The following is a 13,667-nucleotide window of genomic DNA, read 5'->3' as shown; positions in this document are numbered from 1 at the left end:
AATGGTGGCTGTCATAAAAACTTGATGGATTTATTCAAACATAAATTAAACATTGAAGAACGGTAAAATGTATAATGAATATGTTATATGGTACATATATTTAGCAAAATGCCCCTCTCTACAGTTTATTTTTCTATCTGACTAATGAGTTTATGGTCACCGAATATGTTTTTCTGAGGTAAATGTGACGTTACCTGACATTGTTTACAAGCCGTTATAGGCTATTGACGTCTTTGCGCGGCTGAAACACTGATTGAGAGATTACATGAGACAGGATACAGATTGTAAAGTCGTACTCTTTCTTTTAACTTACCTTCGGATGTTTAGTCATGTTTATTTTGTGCTGAAACTGGTATTAATGTGGAGGAGACGATCAGTTCTACCGCGTCTGTTGATCTGAGGCACTACAGCGATCTGTCACTCCACATTAAACAGCGCCAAAACGGCATTTATTGTTTGAATATTGCAATACAATGGACAGAATTTGAAATCTGAGACTTTGTTTCATATTAAAAGTACCAAAGCACAATGCTTATTGCTATATATTGGATGGGAAGTGCCCTTCAATGTTCCGTCCATTAACTGAAAACAGACTAGACTAATCGATTCTTGGAATTTAAGAACCGATATCGTTCCGTAAAAATGAGAATCGATTAATATCGAGATATGGATATTTTTTACCCAGCCCTACTGTTGACTATAACCCTTTTGGCAATGCAATATATGCACATTTTAATAATGCAAGGTGTGAAGTTCATGCAGTTTCAGGCCCTAGTATGCAGCTAACTAGTGTTTTGGAACGGAACTTGTGTTTTTTGTTTTATTATGGTCTCAAATGACATTTGGCTTACACTTTTCAGGCCATTCCAAGAGTCCACCATATGAACTTTCCGGATGTTGTCTTGGCCAGTGAAGACAGTGAACTGTCCAGTGTTGGAGTTGTTAAACTATATATGGAGCAAAACAAAGCAAGGAAATCAATGAGGCTAAAACCCACAAAACTAATCATCACTGCTGACAAAGCTCCAGTGACAAGACACAGAAAACACCCACCTCAGCAAATAAGCCAAACTTCCCACTGGTTGGGAGCATTCCAGGGAGGTATTTGTTCAGGAAGTCCACCAACTTGCTGTCGTAACCCCACATGAGTTCTCCAACTGGTTTTGTCAAGAAAGGTCCCTCGTTGAAGGTCTTGAACGTGGTGCTGAGCAGCAAGCGTACAGGAAATGGCATATTCTCCATCATTACTGATGCACCCTGCAACCGTGAATGAAAAACCAACGTGTTACAGTTCTTTCAATTGCTTTTCATGGTGAGCTCAATACACGGGCGTGAATTCTCACCAGCACTAGCATGTTAGGGATGGTGACCACGTCAGATTCATCTCCCACAGACATGCTCTCCTCAAAGAAATACTGCCGAAATTCTTTATACGAGACGGTGTGGTTGTCATGGAATGTGATGTTGTCCTTCCAACGGTTTTCACTGAAACAGATATGAGTCACGACAACAGAGAAATGTGACTTAGCCAGCTGATTTGCAGCAATATTATCCTAACACAGCAAAATTCAGCTTTTTGAGGAACCACTTTGAGGTTCTCGGTCAGCATGTTAGAAAGTCACACAAAAAGACTCGCGGCCCCCCGCTCGGATTGCAAAATGCAAGTGCATGATTTGTTCAAAGGTAAGTCACTACCACAAACATTTGTCATGTGCCTTGTCTAAAAAAAAAAAAGAAGCCACTCAGTCATGATGGAGGAAAGGAACGCACATAAAACAACCAATGTTAAAACCACAAAATGATCTGATCTAAAACAACTACTCTCCAAACAACATGCCAACAGACGTATACTACATACATGAAATACAACTTAGACATTAAAAGACACGACTGATATGGAAATTAAATAATATGTTGTTCAAAAATAAAATAAAATAAAAATGTTGCGCTAATTAATTTGGAATCTTATAAGAAATCTTAAAAGATAAAAAGGCACTACTTATATTTATAGACTCAGATTTGATATAAATAAATATATTAAATACGCTATGCAACATCAAATAAAATAAAATATATGTTGAGCTAATAAATTTGCATTTACAAAATGATCTTATGAGGAATCTTCCTATTTTAATTCTGATTTCATACAAGTTAAAAGTCTAATGATATTTATAAAATAACATATTATATAAAATAAAATGTTGTGCAACATAAAAAGAATTAAATAAAAAATATGTTGTGCTAATGAATTTGGATTTATTAAAATGATCTTATGAGGAATTTTCTTATTTTAATTCTGAATTCTAAGAAGTTAAAAGGCACTACTGATATTTATAAAATAAAATATTATTAAAAATAAAATAAAATGAAGCATAGCAAATAAAATAATTAAATAAAATGTTGTGCTAATAAATTTGGGTTTTCAAAATGATCTTATGAGGAATTTGTTAATTAATTGAATTCTTAATTTTTATAAGTTGAAAGGCACTACTGATATAAAATATAATATAAAATAAAATATGCTGTGCTACTTAAAATAAAACAAAAAATATGTTGTGCTAATAAATTTGGGTTTTCAAAATGATATTTTCAAAATGATCTTCATATTTTAATTCTAAATTCTTTAAGTTAAAAAGCACTACTGAGATTTATAAAACAAAATATTAGAAAAATACAATGTTGTGCAAAAAATAAAACAAAACATAAAAACTAAAATAAAATAAAGAGTATGTTGTGCTGAAAATTTGGGTTTCCAAAATGATCTTATGATAAATCTTATTATTTTAATCCTGGATATGGAGCTTCCTCATTCTCATTCAGTTCCAGCACTGTCTGTTTTTACTCAGTCAAACTCTAGTATGCATAACTCGAGGGTAGGATCACAGTTCCTCTTTAATAAAAACTGCACAGATTCAGATTAGAGATAAAGAAAATAAAAGAATAGAAAAAGGATAACAATAAGTGAATCCACACTAAAAAATCCTTGCGTCCTGGCTCGTAGAAGTCACGACTGTGGAAAATACTGCAACAGTGTCTTGTAAATGTAAAAATCCCAACACAAATGCATATCCTTGTTCAAATTAAAAATAAGATTTAGTTTGTCTATTCCTAGATCTTTGTCAAGAAAAATATTTCTATATGCATTTTTTTTTTTACATATTTTTTCAGCCCTTCAGGTAAGGTTAAGGCCACTAAACAGACCCAGATCCAGAGCATACTGCAGACAAACCTCTTTGTACGAAAGGTCACTTGAGTCCAAGAAAGAGGCCCTTACGTTACATTACATCATGTTAGGGCAGGTTATATGGACAAGAGGAATGCTTTTAGATTCATATTGACCAGTTAATTAACCCCCAAGTCTTGTGTAAAGTTATATCGCTACAAATCACTCCAGGATGGACAATTTATATCCTAAAGGGAAGAAAAAAACAGACTGCATGATGGTCCTGTTTGGACAACTGACCGAATGCACATGCAAACCTGTCTGGGGCCCACAGGCTAACCTACCATGAACTTCAGTGTCACAGGGCTGAACATCCACAAACATTATATTGTATGTCCAGTCACGTCCAATCAAGTGATTCATACTGAACATTTCAAAATACATTTTAACTGGTTTAAAGTAGTTTTACAGAAAGAGGGAACACAATTCTTACCGGTACACATACGGCCCCCTCTGTACCACCGTGGGCTTTTCTCCTTTTAGGATTTCATCAGGATTGACAATATGAAAGAAATATACAGACATAAAGAAGGGAACCGGGATGTCCTTCCACATAGTGTAGGAGAGTCCATTGTTTGGGTTAATCTCTACATTCTGTAAAGATATGATGTCCATGTGGTTAGTGGCCAAATGTGGTATGCTGTATTTAAAACAGCTTAACTTAAAACCTCATCTTTATATTTAATTATTAAATGCAGATTTATGGCTTTTATGAGGGACAACATGGAATATCTGTATTTTTTTTAAAGTATGTCACACCACAAAAAAAAAAAAAAAAGTCTCTTACAGATATACAGAAATTTTAGTCTTGAATTTATATCTCAGTTGAAGTCTTCTGAAATGTTTTTGAAATGTTCACCAAGACTGCATTTATTTGATCAAGTTACAGTAAAAGCAGCAATATTGCGTAAACATTATTAGAATTTCAAAGAACCGTTTTCTAGGTTAATAGATTTGAAAAATGTAATTTATTCTTGTGATGCAAAGCTGAATTTTCAGCATCATCACATACAATACATTATTAAAAAATTCAAAACAACACATCAATTAAAAATAACAATAAATTCACAGTAAAGGAATTAAAACAAAGGCGTCATTAACAGCGTGGCAATTTGGTTGATTACGCACAAACTACGACTACCACAACTATCTAAACTTGTAGTCTATTATTAATATAATAAAGTTATGCTATATGATTTAATAACTTAATGGTAGTTCCTATTTATGTTTTTAAGGCAAGAAAGTCATATCAAGCTCAGTTCGAGGCTTATCGACACTGAATCACGTGTTTTTGTAACTTTATGTTATTTAAATATGCAAATATGTTTAATTAGTGCGTCTCTTGCACCTGTCAGATGTATTCTTACCTTCACTATTTGATCGTCTATTATAATAGGTCCGACAAACACCAGCACAGTCCCGAATAAAACCGCCAAACCTCCCAGAACTATAAAAACGATCGATAATGTAGATTTAGACACCGCCATCCGCATTTCCCACACAGTTCACTTCACAAACACACGCAGAGCTTTGAGAATAAAGTGATTTCTTCTGGAAAGCGCAGGGAACTCAAAGCGTGACGGCTGAACACACTATCACTTCTACAAGATAAAGCCATAAAACTCTGGCCATTGAGTTATTAATGCTCTGCTGACTTTATGATCGTGTACATTACAGCTGTGAGTGATGGTAAAGTCCGGCTCTCTAATCCTGCAGGTTTTATAGCGCTCTTGCTGTTTTACCATGTTTACGGCGCTCAAAGCGCCACCTATATGCCAGAGACTTCTGGGTAATGTAGTTACACACGCCTCCCACAATGAAGGATAAGAGACTAGCCTATTTGGAAAATCTAATCCACTAATTCATTTTATTTATTAGGCAGCATTTAAAAGTAATGTTTACAAGAAGCACACAATATGTACATGCATACAGTGGCCCCAAACGTATTTGGACTCCTGATAGATAGACAGATAGACAGACAGACAGACAGACAGACAGATAGACAGACAGACAGACAGACAGACAGATAGACAGACAGACAGACAGACAGACATACATACAGATAGACAGATAGACAGACAGACAGACAGACAGACATACATACATACAGATGGATAGACAGACAGACAGACAGACAGACAGACAGACAGACAGATAGACAGACAGACAGACAGACAGACAGACAGACAGACAGACAGACGGATGGATAGATAGATAGACAGACAGACAGACATAGATAGATGGATAGATAGACGATAGATAGATAGATAGATAGATAGATAGATAGATAGATAGATAGAAAAAAATGCATGGCAGCAGAAAAAAATGAAATGCAAATAATATAAATACAACTATAGAACAGCACAATAAACAGATTTATCAGCTAAAAAGGAAATAAAAAGGCCTCACATTCATATGGTTGTTGATGTCAAATGCTGTGCATCGAAAAACTGTATTGAAATTAATCCGTATTTAATTTTCTGTTGTTTATGCATTTAGAACATCATCCTATTCATGTTAATAAATTTGCATATGTTGTGTTTATGCTGTCAATACAGTAATTTGTCATTTGAATAAGTAATTAGATTTTCTTTTATATGAATAAAAAGTTTGGTACAAATATAAGTTCCAATGCAAAAGCTTGCAAAAAGCAGTTATTTTTGTACTGTTAAACTGTCATTAAAACATGGCATATTATGTTAAAGCAGCATGATCAAACAGAGCTGCTGGAAGAAGTGTTATTGTATCTTTATTGGATAAGTATTTGCCACTGATAACTCATATATATATATATACACACTGTGACGCAGCAGAAACTATTCAACTAACCTTATATGCTGACCGTGTTAAATTTAGAAACAATTTAATTCCAGTCACACTATGATATATACTCATTAGGCAGGTCCATTTCAAAGTTTTAATTAAAAGGCTTATTAATGTCAGCACAGCAGGTTAAAACCAGATGAATCTCACATTTTAAACATCACAAAAAGTATTTACAGCGCCTCTAGCAGTTCTTCAGTAACTATGTTGAACTCTCATTTCTCATTTAATAAGCCAACATCAACAGCTTTATATAGGTATGGGTTTTTTAGCTCTTGGCTTGTTTATCATTTCGTGCAGCGATGTTTTCAGAAAACCATAGGTATTTTTGTTAGACCCAGCTGGACTGATTCCTGCAGATATCGGATGCTTTGTCTGTGCTTTTGTAAACAGAAACGACAATGCAGTAGTCGAGACGTTGTGATAGTCTGGAGTTGAGCAGCAGAATTCAGCGACGGTTGACCTAACACAAAGGTTGATTTGTATCTTTAAGCAACACACAACCTAAGGTTGCTCAAGACGCACCGTCTCCAGGCAGTACTGCTGGTCAATTTCAATGAAAAACATCTGATGCCTGAAGAAACGGACTGAAAAGTGGCAAAACAAAGATGTTTATCTACGCCCAACACCATAACAATATAGCCTACTGCAAGCTAAAAAAAATTCTCGTGCAATATAGACAATTCTCAATTTCTCTAAAGGGTGATATTTTACAATGTAGTTAAACCATTAAACAGTTGCCCTCAAGCAGCCCAGATTAACAAAGTACTTAAAGGCCATCAGGAGTTGAAAAGGACTTTAAGACGTAAGGAACCTGCATTTACCATGACTCAAGGGTCAGACAGAAGACGTTTACAAGAGAGCCACACCAAAATTTAGAGTATTTAAAGGGTCCACAATGGCTGCAACCTTTTCACAAGCCTGTGGTGACATCTAGAGGCTTGTTTAATAACTGCAATCTGTAGGACACCGCAATATGCTAGAAATTATTTTCCAGTTGCAAATGGGAGTACTAGTTTAAAAATTCAATTTTTCTACTTTAATTTCACGTTACTGCTTTTGCAATTGTTTGCAAAGTTTACTAGTATTTTTCGACTAAATATGGTCTCTACACTACACAAGTTTAGCATTACTTCAACTATTCATTTTAATTTGATTTTAAATGTTAACATTTCCACTCAAACTTATTGAAACGCAACTACCAAATTAAATAAAACATGAGAATTCCACTCAAGTTTACAATTTAGACTTCAAAAACCATTAAACTACTTGTATACATAAACCAATATTTTAAAAGCCCCTCAACGTAAACATTTTAACTTTAAACTTAAAAACTAATGTTTAAGTGACCATTTTGTGAATGATTTCAGAGATGAGGCAGGAAACGATAGTCAGGAATGCCAGAACTTTATTCAATGATTAAGAGGAACAAAGGAAATTGGAATTGGTCTGATAACTTTCAAGACTTGTATATTAAACATGAGCAGATTAATTGCCGCCACGAAGACGCAGGACGAGATGGAGGGTGGACTCCTTCTGGATGTTGTAGTCGGACAGGGTGCGTCCATCTTCCAGCTGCTTACCAGCGAAGATCAGACGCTGCTGGTCAGGAGGAATGCCTTCCTTGTCTTGGATTTTAGCTTTGACATTCTCAATGGTGTCGCTGGGCTCAACCTCGAGGGTGATGGTCTTGCCAGTCAAGGTCTTCACGAAGATCTGCATACCACCTCTCAGACGGAGCACCAGGTGGAGAGTGGACTCCTTCTGGATGTTGTAGTCAGACAGGGTGCGTCCATCCTCCAGCTGCTTGCCAGCGAAGATCAGACGCTGCTGATCAGGAGGAATGCCTTCCTTGTCCTGGATCTTGGCCTTGACGTTCTCAATGGTGTCACTGGGCTCAACTTCCAAAGTGATGGTCTTGCCAGTCAGCGTCTTGACGAAGATCTGCATACCACCTCTCAGACGGAGCACCAGGTGGAGAGTGGACTCCTTCTGGATGTTGTAGTCGGACAGGGTGCGTCCATCTTCCAGCTGCTTACCAGCAAAGATCAGACGCTGCTGGTCAGGAGGAATGCCTTCCTTGTCCTGGATCTTGGCCTTGACGTTCTCTATGGTGTCGCTGGGCTCAACCTCGAGGGTGATGGTTTTACCAGTCAAGGTCTTCACAACGCAGGACAAGATGGAGGGTGGACTCTTTCTGGATGTTGTAGTCGGACAGAGTGCGTCCATCTTCCAACTGTTTGCCGGCGAAGATCAAACGCTGCTGGTCAGGAGGAATGCCTTCCTTATCCTGGATCTTGGCCTTGACGTTCTCAATGGTGTCGCTGGGCTCAACCTCGAGGGTGATGGTCTTGCCAGTCAAGGTCTTCACGAAGATCTGCATACCACCTCTCAGACGGAGCACCAGGTGGAGAGTGGACTCCTTCTGGATGTTGTAGTCGGACAGGGTGCGTCCATCTTCCAGCTGCTTGCCAGCGAAGATCAGACGCTGCTGGTCAGGAGGAATGCCTTCCTTATCCTGGATCTTGGCCTTGACGTTCTCAATGGTGTCGCTGGGCTCAACCTCGAGGGTGATGGTCTTGCCAGTCAGCGTCTTGACGAAGATCTGCATGCCTCCCCTGAGGCGGAGCACCAGGTGGAGAGTGGACTCCTTCTGGATGTTGTAGTCGGACAGGGTGCGTCCATCTTCCAGCTGCTTGCCAGCGAAGATCAGACGCTGCTGGTCAGGAGGAATGCCTTCCTTGTCTTGGATTTTAGCTTTCACATTCTCAATGGTGTCGCTGGGCTCAACCTCGAGGGTGATGGTCTTGCCAGTCAGCGTCTTCACAAAGATCTGCATCTTTACGCTAAAAACAAAGATATTCAAATTCATTAACTTCAAACGTATGTGCTGCATTGGTGAAAACCTAACGAGTACAGGTTAATTTAGTATTGTTAGACAAACCTAAGAATTTTCTAGAAATTTCTTCAAAAGAAAGCAAAACAAAAGGAGGTATAACAGCAAACTGATGGCCGACACAGCCGTGAGGCTGGGCGTAACAAATGGGCGATTGAAAACAAAATGGCGATGTTTTACCTCAGAAAATGGCCAGAAACAATAACAACGGAACAAAACGTTAATAACCACAGATACATGACAATTAATTAGTTATATTACGAGCAGGTAAATGTTTAACGACGTGTCGACTGCTGACAGAGATCGTTGAAAGATAATACGCAGATGAATTGCGATTCACCGACCTCACCGCACTGTTTCGCGGAATAACATAATTGCCTGCCAAAATTACCTAACGCGCACAAAACATACAGAAAACACACCGATGTTTAGTATTTTAATATTCAGCCACATTAAGCTACAAAAACGGACGAATTTAGTCCACAGAAACGACCAGGCCTGCTAGCATTAAAAGCTAACGAGTTAGCCCATTCAAAGATACACGTTTATATAACTCCACAAACGCTTCAATCCAAATAAAATAGTGTTGTTTTTAAGTAGCGATATAACTGGCGTCGTTTGTGTATATTTTACTTCATACTTACAAACAAATGTTCTTTTCTGGAAGAGTGCGGAATGCGTGAGTCTCTTTCTTCTCGTCACGGGAGCGAATCTAAGAGCTCAAAACAAAAGCTCCGGCTATTTATACAGAACGCGCTGTATCCTTCCGCCGCTACGCCCAACGCACTATTTAAACAATTGCAGACATTCAATTTGAAAACCTGGTTTTGTGGCAAGCACCAGCATATGTGTTATGTTGAAGATATACAAATGCGCATTTTATAAATTAGTTTTGTGGACGTAAAACAGATATTTATGTTTATTGTATGTGTTCGTGGGGGTTTGGGGACAGGCGGAGTGATATGATGCACTGCACAGGGTCGGCTCTGATTAAATGTTTCGAGATAAAAACAAATAGACCACAAGGATTGAAAATAACACACTGGCCGAATTTGTATGAATATTTTTATTGGAAGAATTCACTTTAAAAAAAAAAAAAAAACCCGAGGGAAAACAGGGCGTTTTGGCACTCGGAAAAGAAAAATGGCTCAATTTAATATCTAGGTCAAGAAAATGCACGCAGGCACATAGCAACAGCATTCAGTGCGACACTGAGCGCTACGTCACGCTCTCATTTCCCAAAACAAGACATAAAAAACTGCAATGTTCAGAAAGTCCAGTGTAATTGATTTATGGTAAACTTTGTTCGATAAACAAAGTAAACAATACTCTTCTGAGAGCATCAGGTAGTAAAAATGTCGATCTCTGTCCAGTGTCCGTGTGAGGCTTGTTTCTTTGACATCAATCTATTACATTACAACATTTTGGTACATAATAGGATTTAGTTGCCTAATTATTATAATAGATTCTGGCTATGTCAAAATCAGACCCCATGTAACCACAGCTATTGCATAATAACGATGCTCATTATTTCCTACTCAGGTTGCTCTGTATCTTGTGAAAGGCCTTCATGGCACAAAATGGTGGTGAATTATCCAAGGCTGAACACGAGCACATACTGCAATCAATGTAGGACTCTCTTCAGTTTCGGCCTCCTTTAGAAACTGACTTTGGAGATACCTGTCAAACAATTAATATTTTCAAAATTAATGTGTGTAAGGACATATATGCAGCCTAATCATAGTATATAGACTTACACAGTGCCCACAGAAAGTATTGGGACATATAATGTCATTTAATTAGATAACAAAACACCAAATCAAGTTGCATACATAAATAAATATTTCTTAAACCAACTTCTGCCATTTTTGCAATGACAACAACCAGAAATCACTCAAATCACTATATATTTTTTTTAAGGAACAGTTTATTGAACCTTTAGACAAATATTTAATATTTAAAGAAAATGTGCATATTCACTTTTTGTTGAGTATCATATTCGATACATCAGGATTTTATGGCTCATATAGTATGATATAGAAGAACATGGAGCTCATACTTGAGAAAGAAGAAACAGGCCCAAACTGAGCAAAAATATGCAATTTGGTGCAGTTGGGGGAGGTTTTTAGAAAAGGCCTTTTACTTGCTAAACAAATATAAACTTTTGATGACAGAAGGCATGTAGTAGATCGTGTTCAACCGGTTTTGTATATGATACAACTTAAAAGCATGCACTCACTTGCGCCCATCTTTTCAGGCTCGTGGGAGTTTTAAAATCTCCTCGCAGTACCTAGGAAAGACAGACAAATGGAAATTATGACTGAATAATAGCAACTCTGATCCTTGAGCTGCACTGTGTTCTGTGTTCGAATATACCCTTTGAGTATTGTTGATCACTTCCGGATCTGGTTGACCATAATCTGGTGGATTGGCATTGGGGTTGTATCCCAGCCTGCGCAGCATTGGCGCAATGCTCTCCATGTTCTGCTGGACATCTGCTGGGATGTGGCCTACCCAGCGTGCGAGGGCTTCCAGGTTAACTGGTTTGATCACTTGATCCGTGGAGCGTTCGGTTCTTAAAAACAAAGTGAGGATCATCAGAAAAGGATAGAAGGCCTGCAACCCAAAACATTAAATGGACAGTTCACCCAAAAATGAAAATGCTGTCATCGTTTAATCTCCCTCAAGTTGTCCCAAAACTGTATGAATTTCTTTCAGCTGTTGAAAACAAAAGAAGATATTCTGAAGAATGTTGGTAACCAAACAGTTCATGGTACCCATTGACTTATATGAATACTATGGAAGTCAATGGGTACCGTCAATTGTTTGGCTACCAAGATTCTTCAAAATATAATTGTTTATGTTCAACAGAAGAAAGAAACCCATACAGGGGGTGTGTAAACAATGACAGAATTGAACTATCCCTTTAAATATGATTTCGCCCTACCGAGACAGCGATACCCCTCCTGGCTGCCCGATGGCCTCCTCATGATGAAGCACTCCTTCATGCCAAGGTGAGTTCAGAAAGTGTAGCACACGCTGCATGGTGGCTCGCGGCTGCAGCACCAGATCCTCATAGCGGACGGTCATACAGCGACTCCGGCCGACCGCCATACACTGGGAGAGCATGACTTCGATTGCATTGCTCCATTTAGTCAGACAGTCCTTGTAGCTGGACAGGTTGAAGCCAGCGATAGTCACTCGTCTGGAGATCATAGAGTGCACAGACGCCCGGCCGTCTCTGAGCATTAGCAGGAATTTAGAGCTGGAAGGACAGATGATGATGGCATGAGGAGTGCGACAGAATGACTCAAATGACATGGAAGAAACTAGAAATCAAAAGGATTTGGCAGCACAAAACAATGCCTTTGTTTTAGACGTTTTCCCAGTTGAAGAAAAATGCACTAGTAAATCTATGTGAAAACCTTTATGGAAACGATCGGAAAAAAAAAAACATTAAAAACAGTGCTGTGAAATATTATTACAATTGAAGATACCTGTTTTGTATTGTAATATATTTTAACATCTAGTTTATTCCTGTGTTAGCTGAATTTTCATTTTTTACATCGTTTATACATCGACTGAAAGCTGAATAAATAAGCTTTCCATTGATGTATGGTTTGTTAGGATAGGACAATATTTGGATGAGATACAACTATTTGAAAATCTGGAATCTGAGGGTGCAAAAAAATCAAAATATTCAGAAAATCGCCTTTAAAGTTGTCCAAATGAAATCCTTAGCCATGCATATTACCAATCAAAAATTAAGTTTTGATATATTTATGGTAGGAAATTTACAAAATATCTTCATGGAACATGATCTTTACTTAATATCCTAATATTTTTTTGCATAAAAGAAAACTCGCTAATTTTGACCCATACAATGTATTGTTGGCTATTGCTACAAATATATCAGTGCGACTTATGACTGGTTTTGTGCTCCATGATCACATATATTTATCATTATTTACTCTGTGCTAATGTACATTTAAAAAATACAATTAAATATAATTAAAATAATAACAATTGAAAAAAATTATAATTAAAAAAATACTAAAATAAATAAATTATAAATAAAAATGCTAAATTTTAGATTGTATAAACAACATTTTTACATTTTTTTAAAGAAAGCATGTTGGCCCCAGTGATGGCAAATGTAAATATATTTTTCATAGTACTACAAATGTCTTTGTGCAAAGCTTTTAAAATAAAATTAAATAATCAATTTTAGATTGTATCAGCAAAAAGATTTTTACAGTTTCTTAAAGGGGTCATATGATGCGATTTCAAGTTTTCCTTTCTCTTTGGAGTGTTACAAGCTGTTCGTGAATAGATAAGATCCCTGAAGTTGCAAAGACTAAAGTCTCAAAACCAAAGAGATATTCTTTATCAAAGTTAAGACTCTGCCACACCCCCCTAAAACGGCTCGTTCTAACACGCCCCCACATATCTAGGTCACTATGTGGGAATATTTGCATAATGCGCCCAAATGTGCACGCAAAGAAAGAAGGCGTGGTTTCAGTAACCGCAGTTAGTGTTGAAGCAGCCATGTCAGGGGGACTCTGTGTGTTTCTAGGCGAAAGCAAAAGCACTTTATTTGGCCTTCCGAAAGTAGATGCATTTAGGAATCTTTAAGATCACTTACAACAGAACAGCAATGCATTTTATGGACGACCGTTTCGTGAACCTAGGAGAGGAAATTCTGACTTTGCTATGACAATCTGG

At 37.5% G+C, this 13,667-nt stretch overlaps 3 protein-coding genes across 6 annotated transcripts in view; all 3 read right to left on the bottom strand.

Annotated features, from left to right (window-relative positions):
• Positions 1-4,975, bottom strand: part of LOC107689579 (scavenger receptor class B, member 1) — a 16,614-nt gene extending 11,639 nt beyond the window's left edge. For all 3 annotated transcript variants that reach the window (XM_016487609.1, XM_016487616.1, XM_016487625.1), the window contains exons 1-5: positions 4,591-4,975; positions 3,657-3,817; positions 1,344-1,485; positions 1,054-1,257; positions 852-947 (exon numbers count right to left, since the gene is read on the bottom strand). In XM_016487609.1, the coding sequence (XP_016343095.1) occupies positions 852-947; positions 1,054-1,257; positions 1,344-1,485; positions 3,657-3,817; positions 4,591-4,716 (729 nt within the window). In that variant the 5' untranslated portion in view covers positions 4,717-4,975. The remainder of the gene's footprint in view (positions 1-851; positions 948-1,053; positions 1,258-1,343; positions 1,486-3,656; positions 3,818-4,590) is intronic.
• A 2,469-nt stretch (positions 4,976-7,444) lies between these two features.
• On the bottom strand, positions 7,445-9,660 carry LOC107689593 (polyubiquitin-C). Its single transcript, XM_016487639.1, is given in 3 exon segments — positions 7,445-8,213; positions 8,215-8,892; positions 9,587-9,660. Coding segments are annotated over 2 exon segments (1,350 nt in total). The 5' UTR covers positions 8,886-8,892; positions 9,587-9,660; the 3' UTR covers positions 7,445-7,534.
• A 391-nt stretch (positions 9,661-10,051) lies between these two features.
• The window catches only part of tpst2 (tyrosylprotein sulfotransferase 2), a 13,961-nt gene continuing 10,345 nt past the window's right edge, over positions 10,052-13,667 (bottom strand). For both annotated transcript variants that reach the window (XM_016488213.1, XM_016488222.1), the window contains exons 3-6: positions 11,890-12,207; positions 11,319-11,517; positions 11,182-11,232; positions 10,052-10,622 (exon numbers count right to left, since the gene is read on the bottom strand). In XM_016488213.1, the coding sequence (XP_016343699.1) occupies positions 10,584-10,622; positions 11,182-11,232; positions 11,319-11,517; positions 11,890-12,207 (607 nt within the window). In that variant the 3' untranslated portion in view covers positions 10,052-10,583. The remainder of the gene's footprint in view (positions 10,623-11,181; positions 11,233-11,318; positions 11,518-11,889; positions 12,208-13,667) is intronic.

This window comes from Sinocyclocheilus anshuiensis, unplaced genomic scaffold, assembly GCF_001515605.1.
Source record: "Sinocyclocheilus anshuiensis isolate Anshui unplaced genomic scaffold, SAMN03320099.WGS_v1.1 scaffold393, whole genome shotgun sequence".
Classification (NCBI taxonomy): domain Eukaryota; kingdom Metazoa; phylum Chordata; class Actinopteri; order Cypriniformes; family Cyprinidae; genus Sinocyclocheilus; species Sinocyclocheilus anshuiensis.
This window is presented reverse-complemented; position numbering and strand designations above follow the sequence as displayed.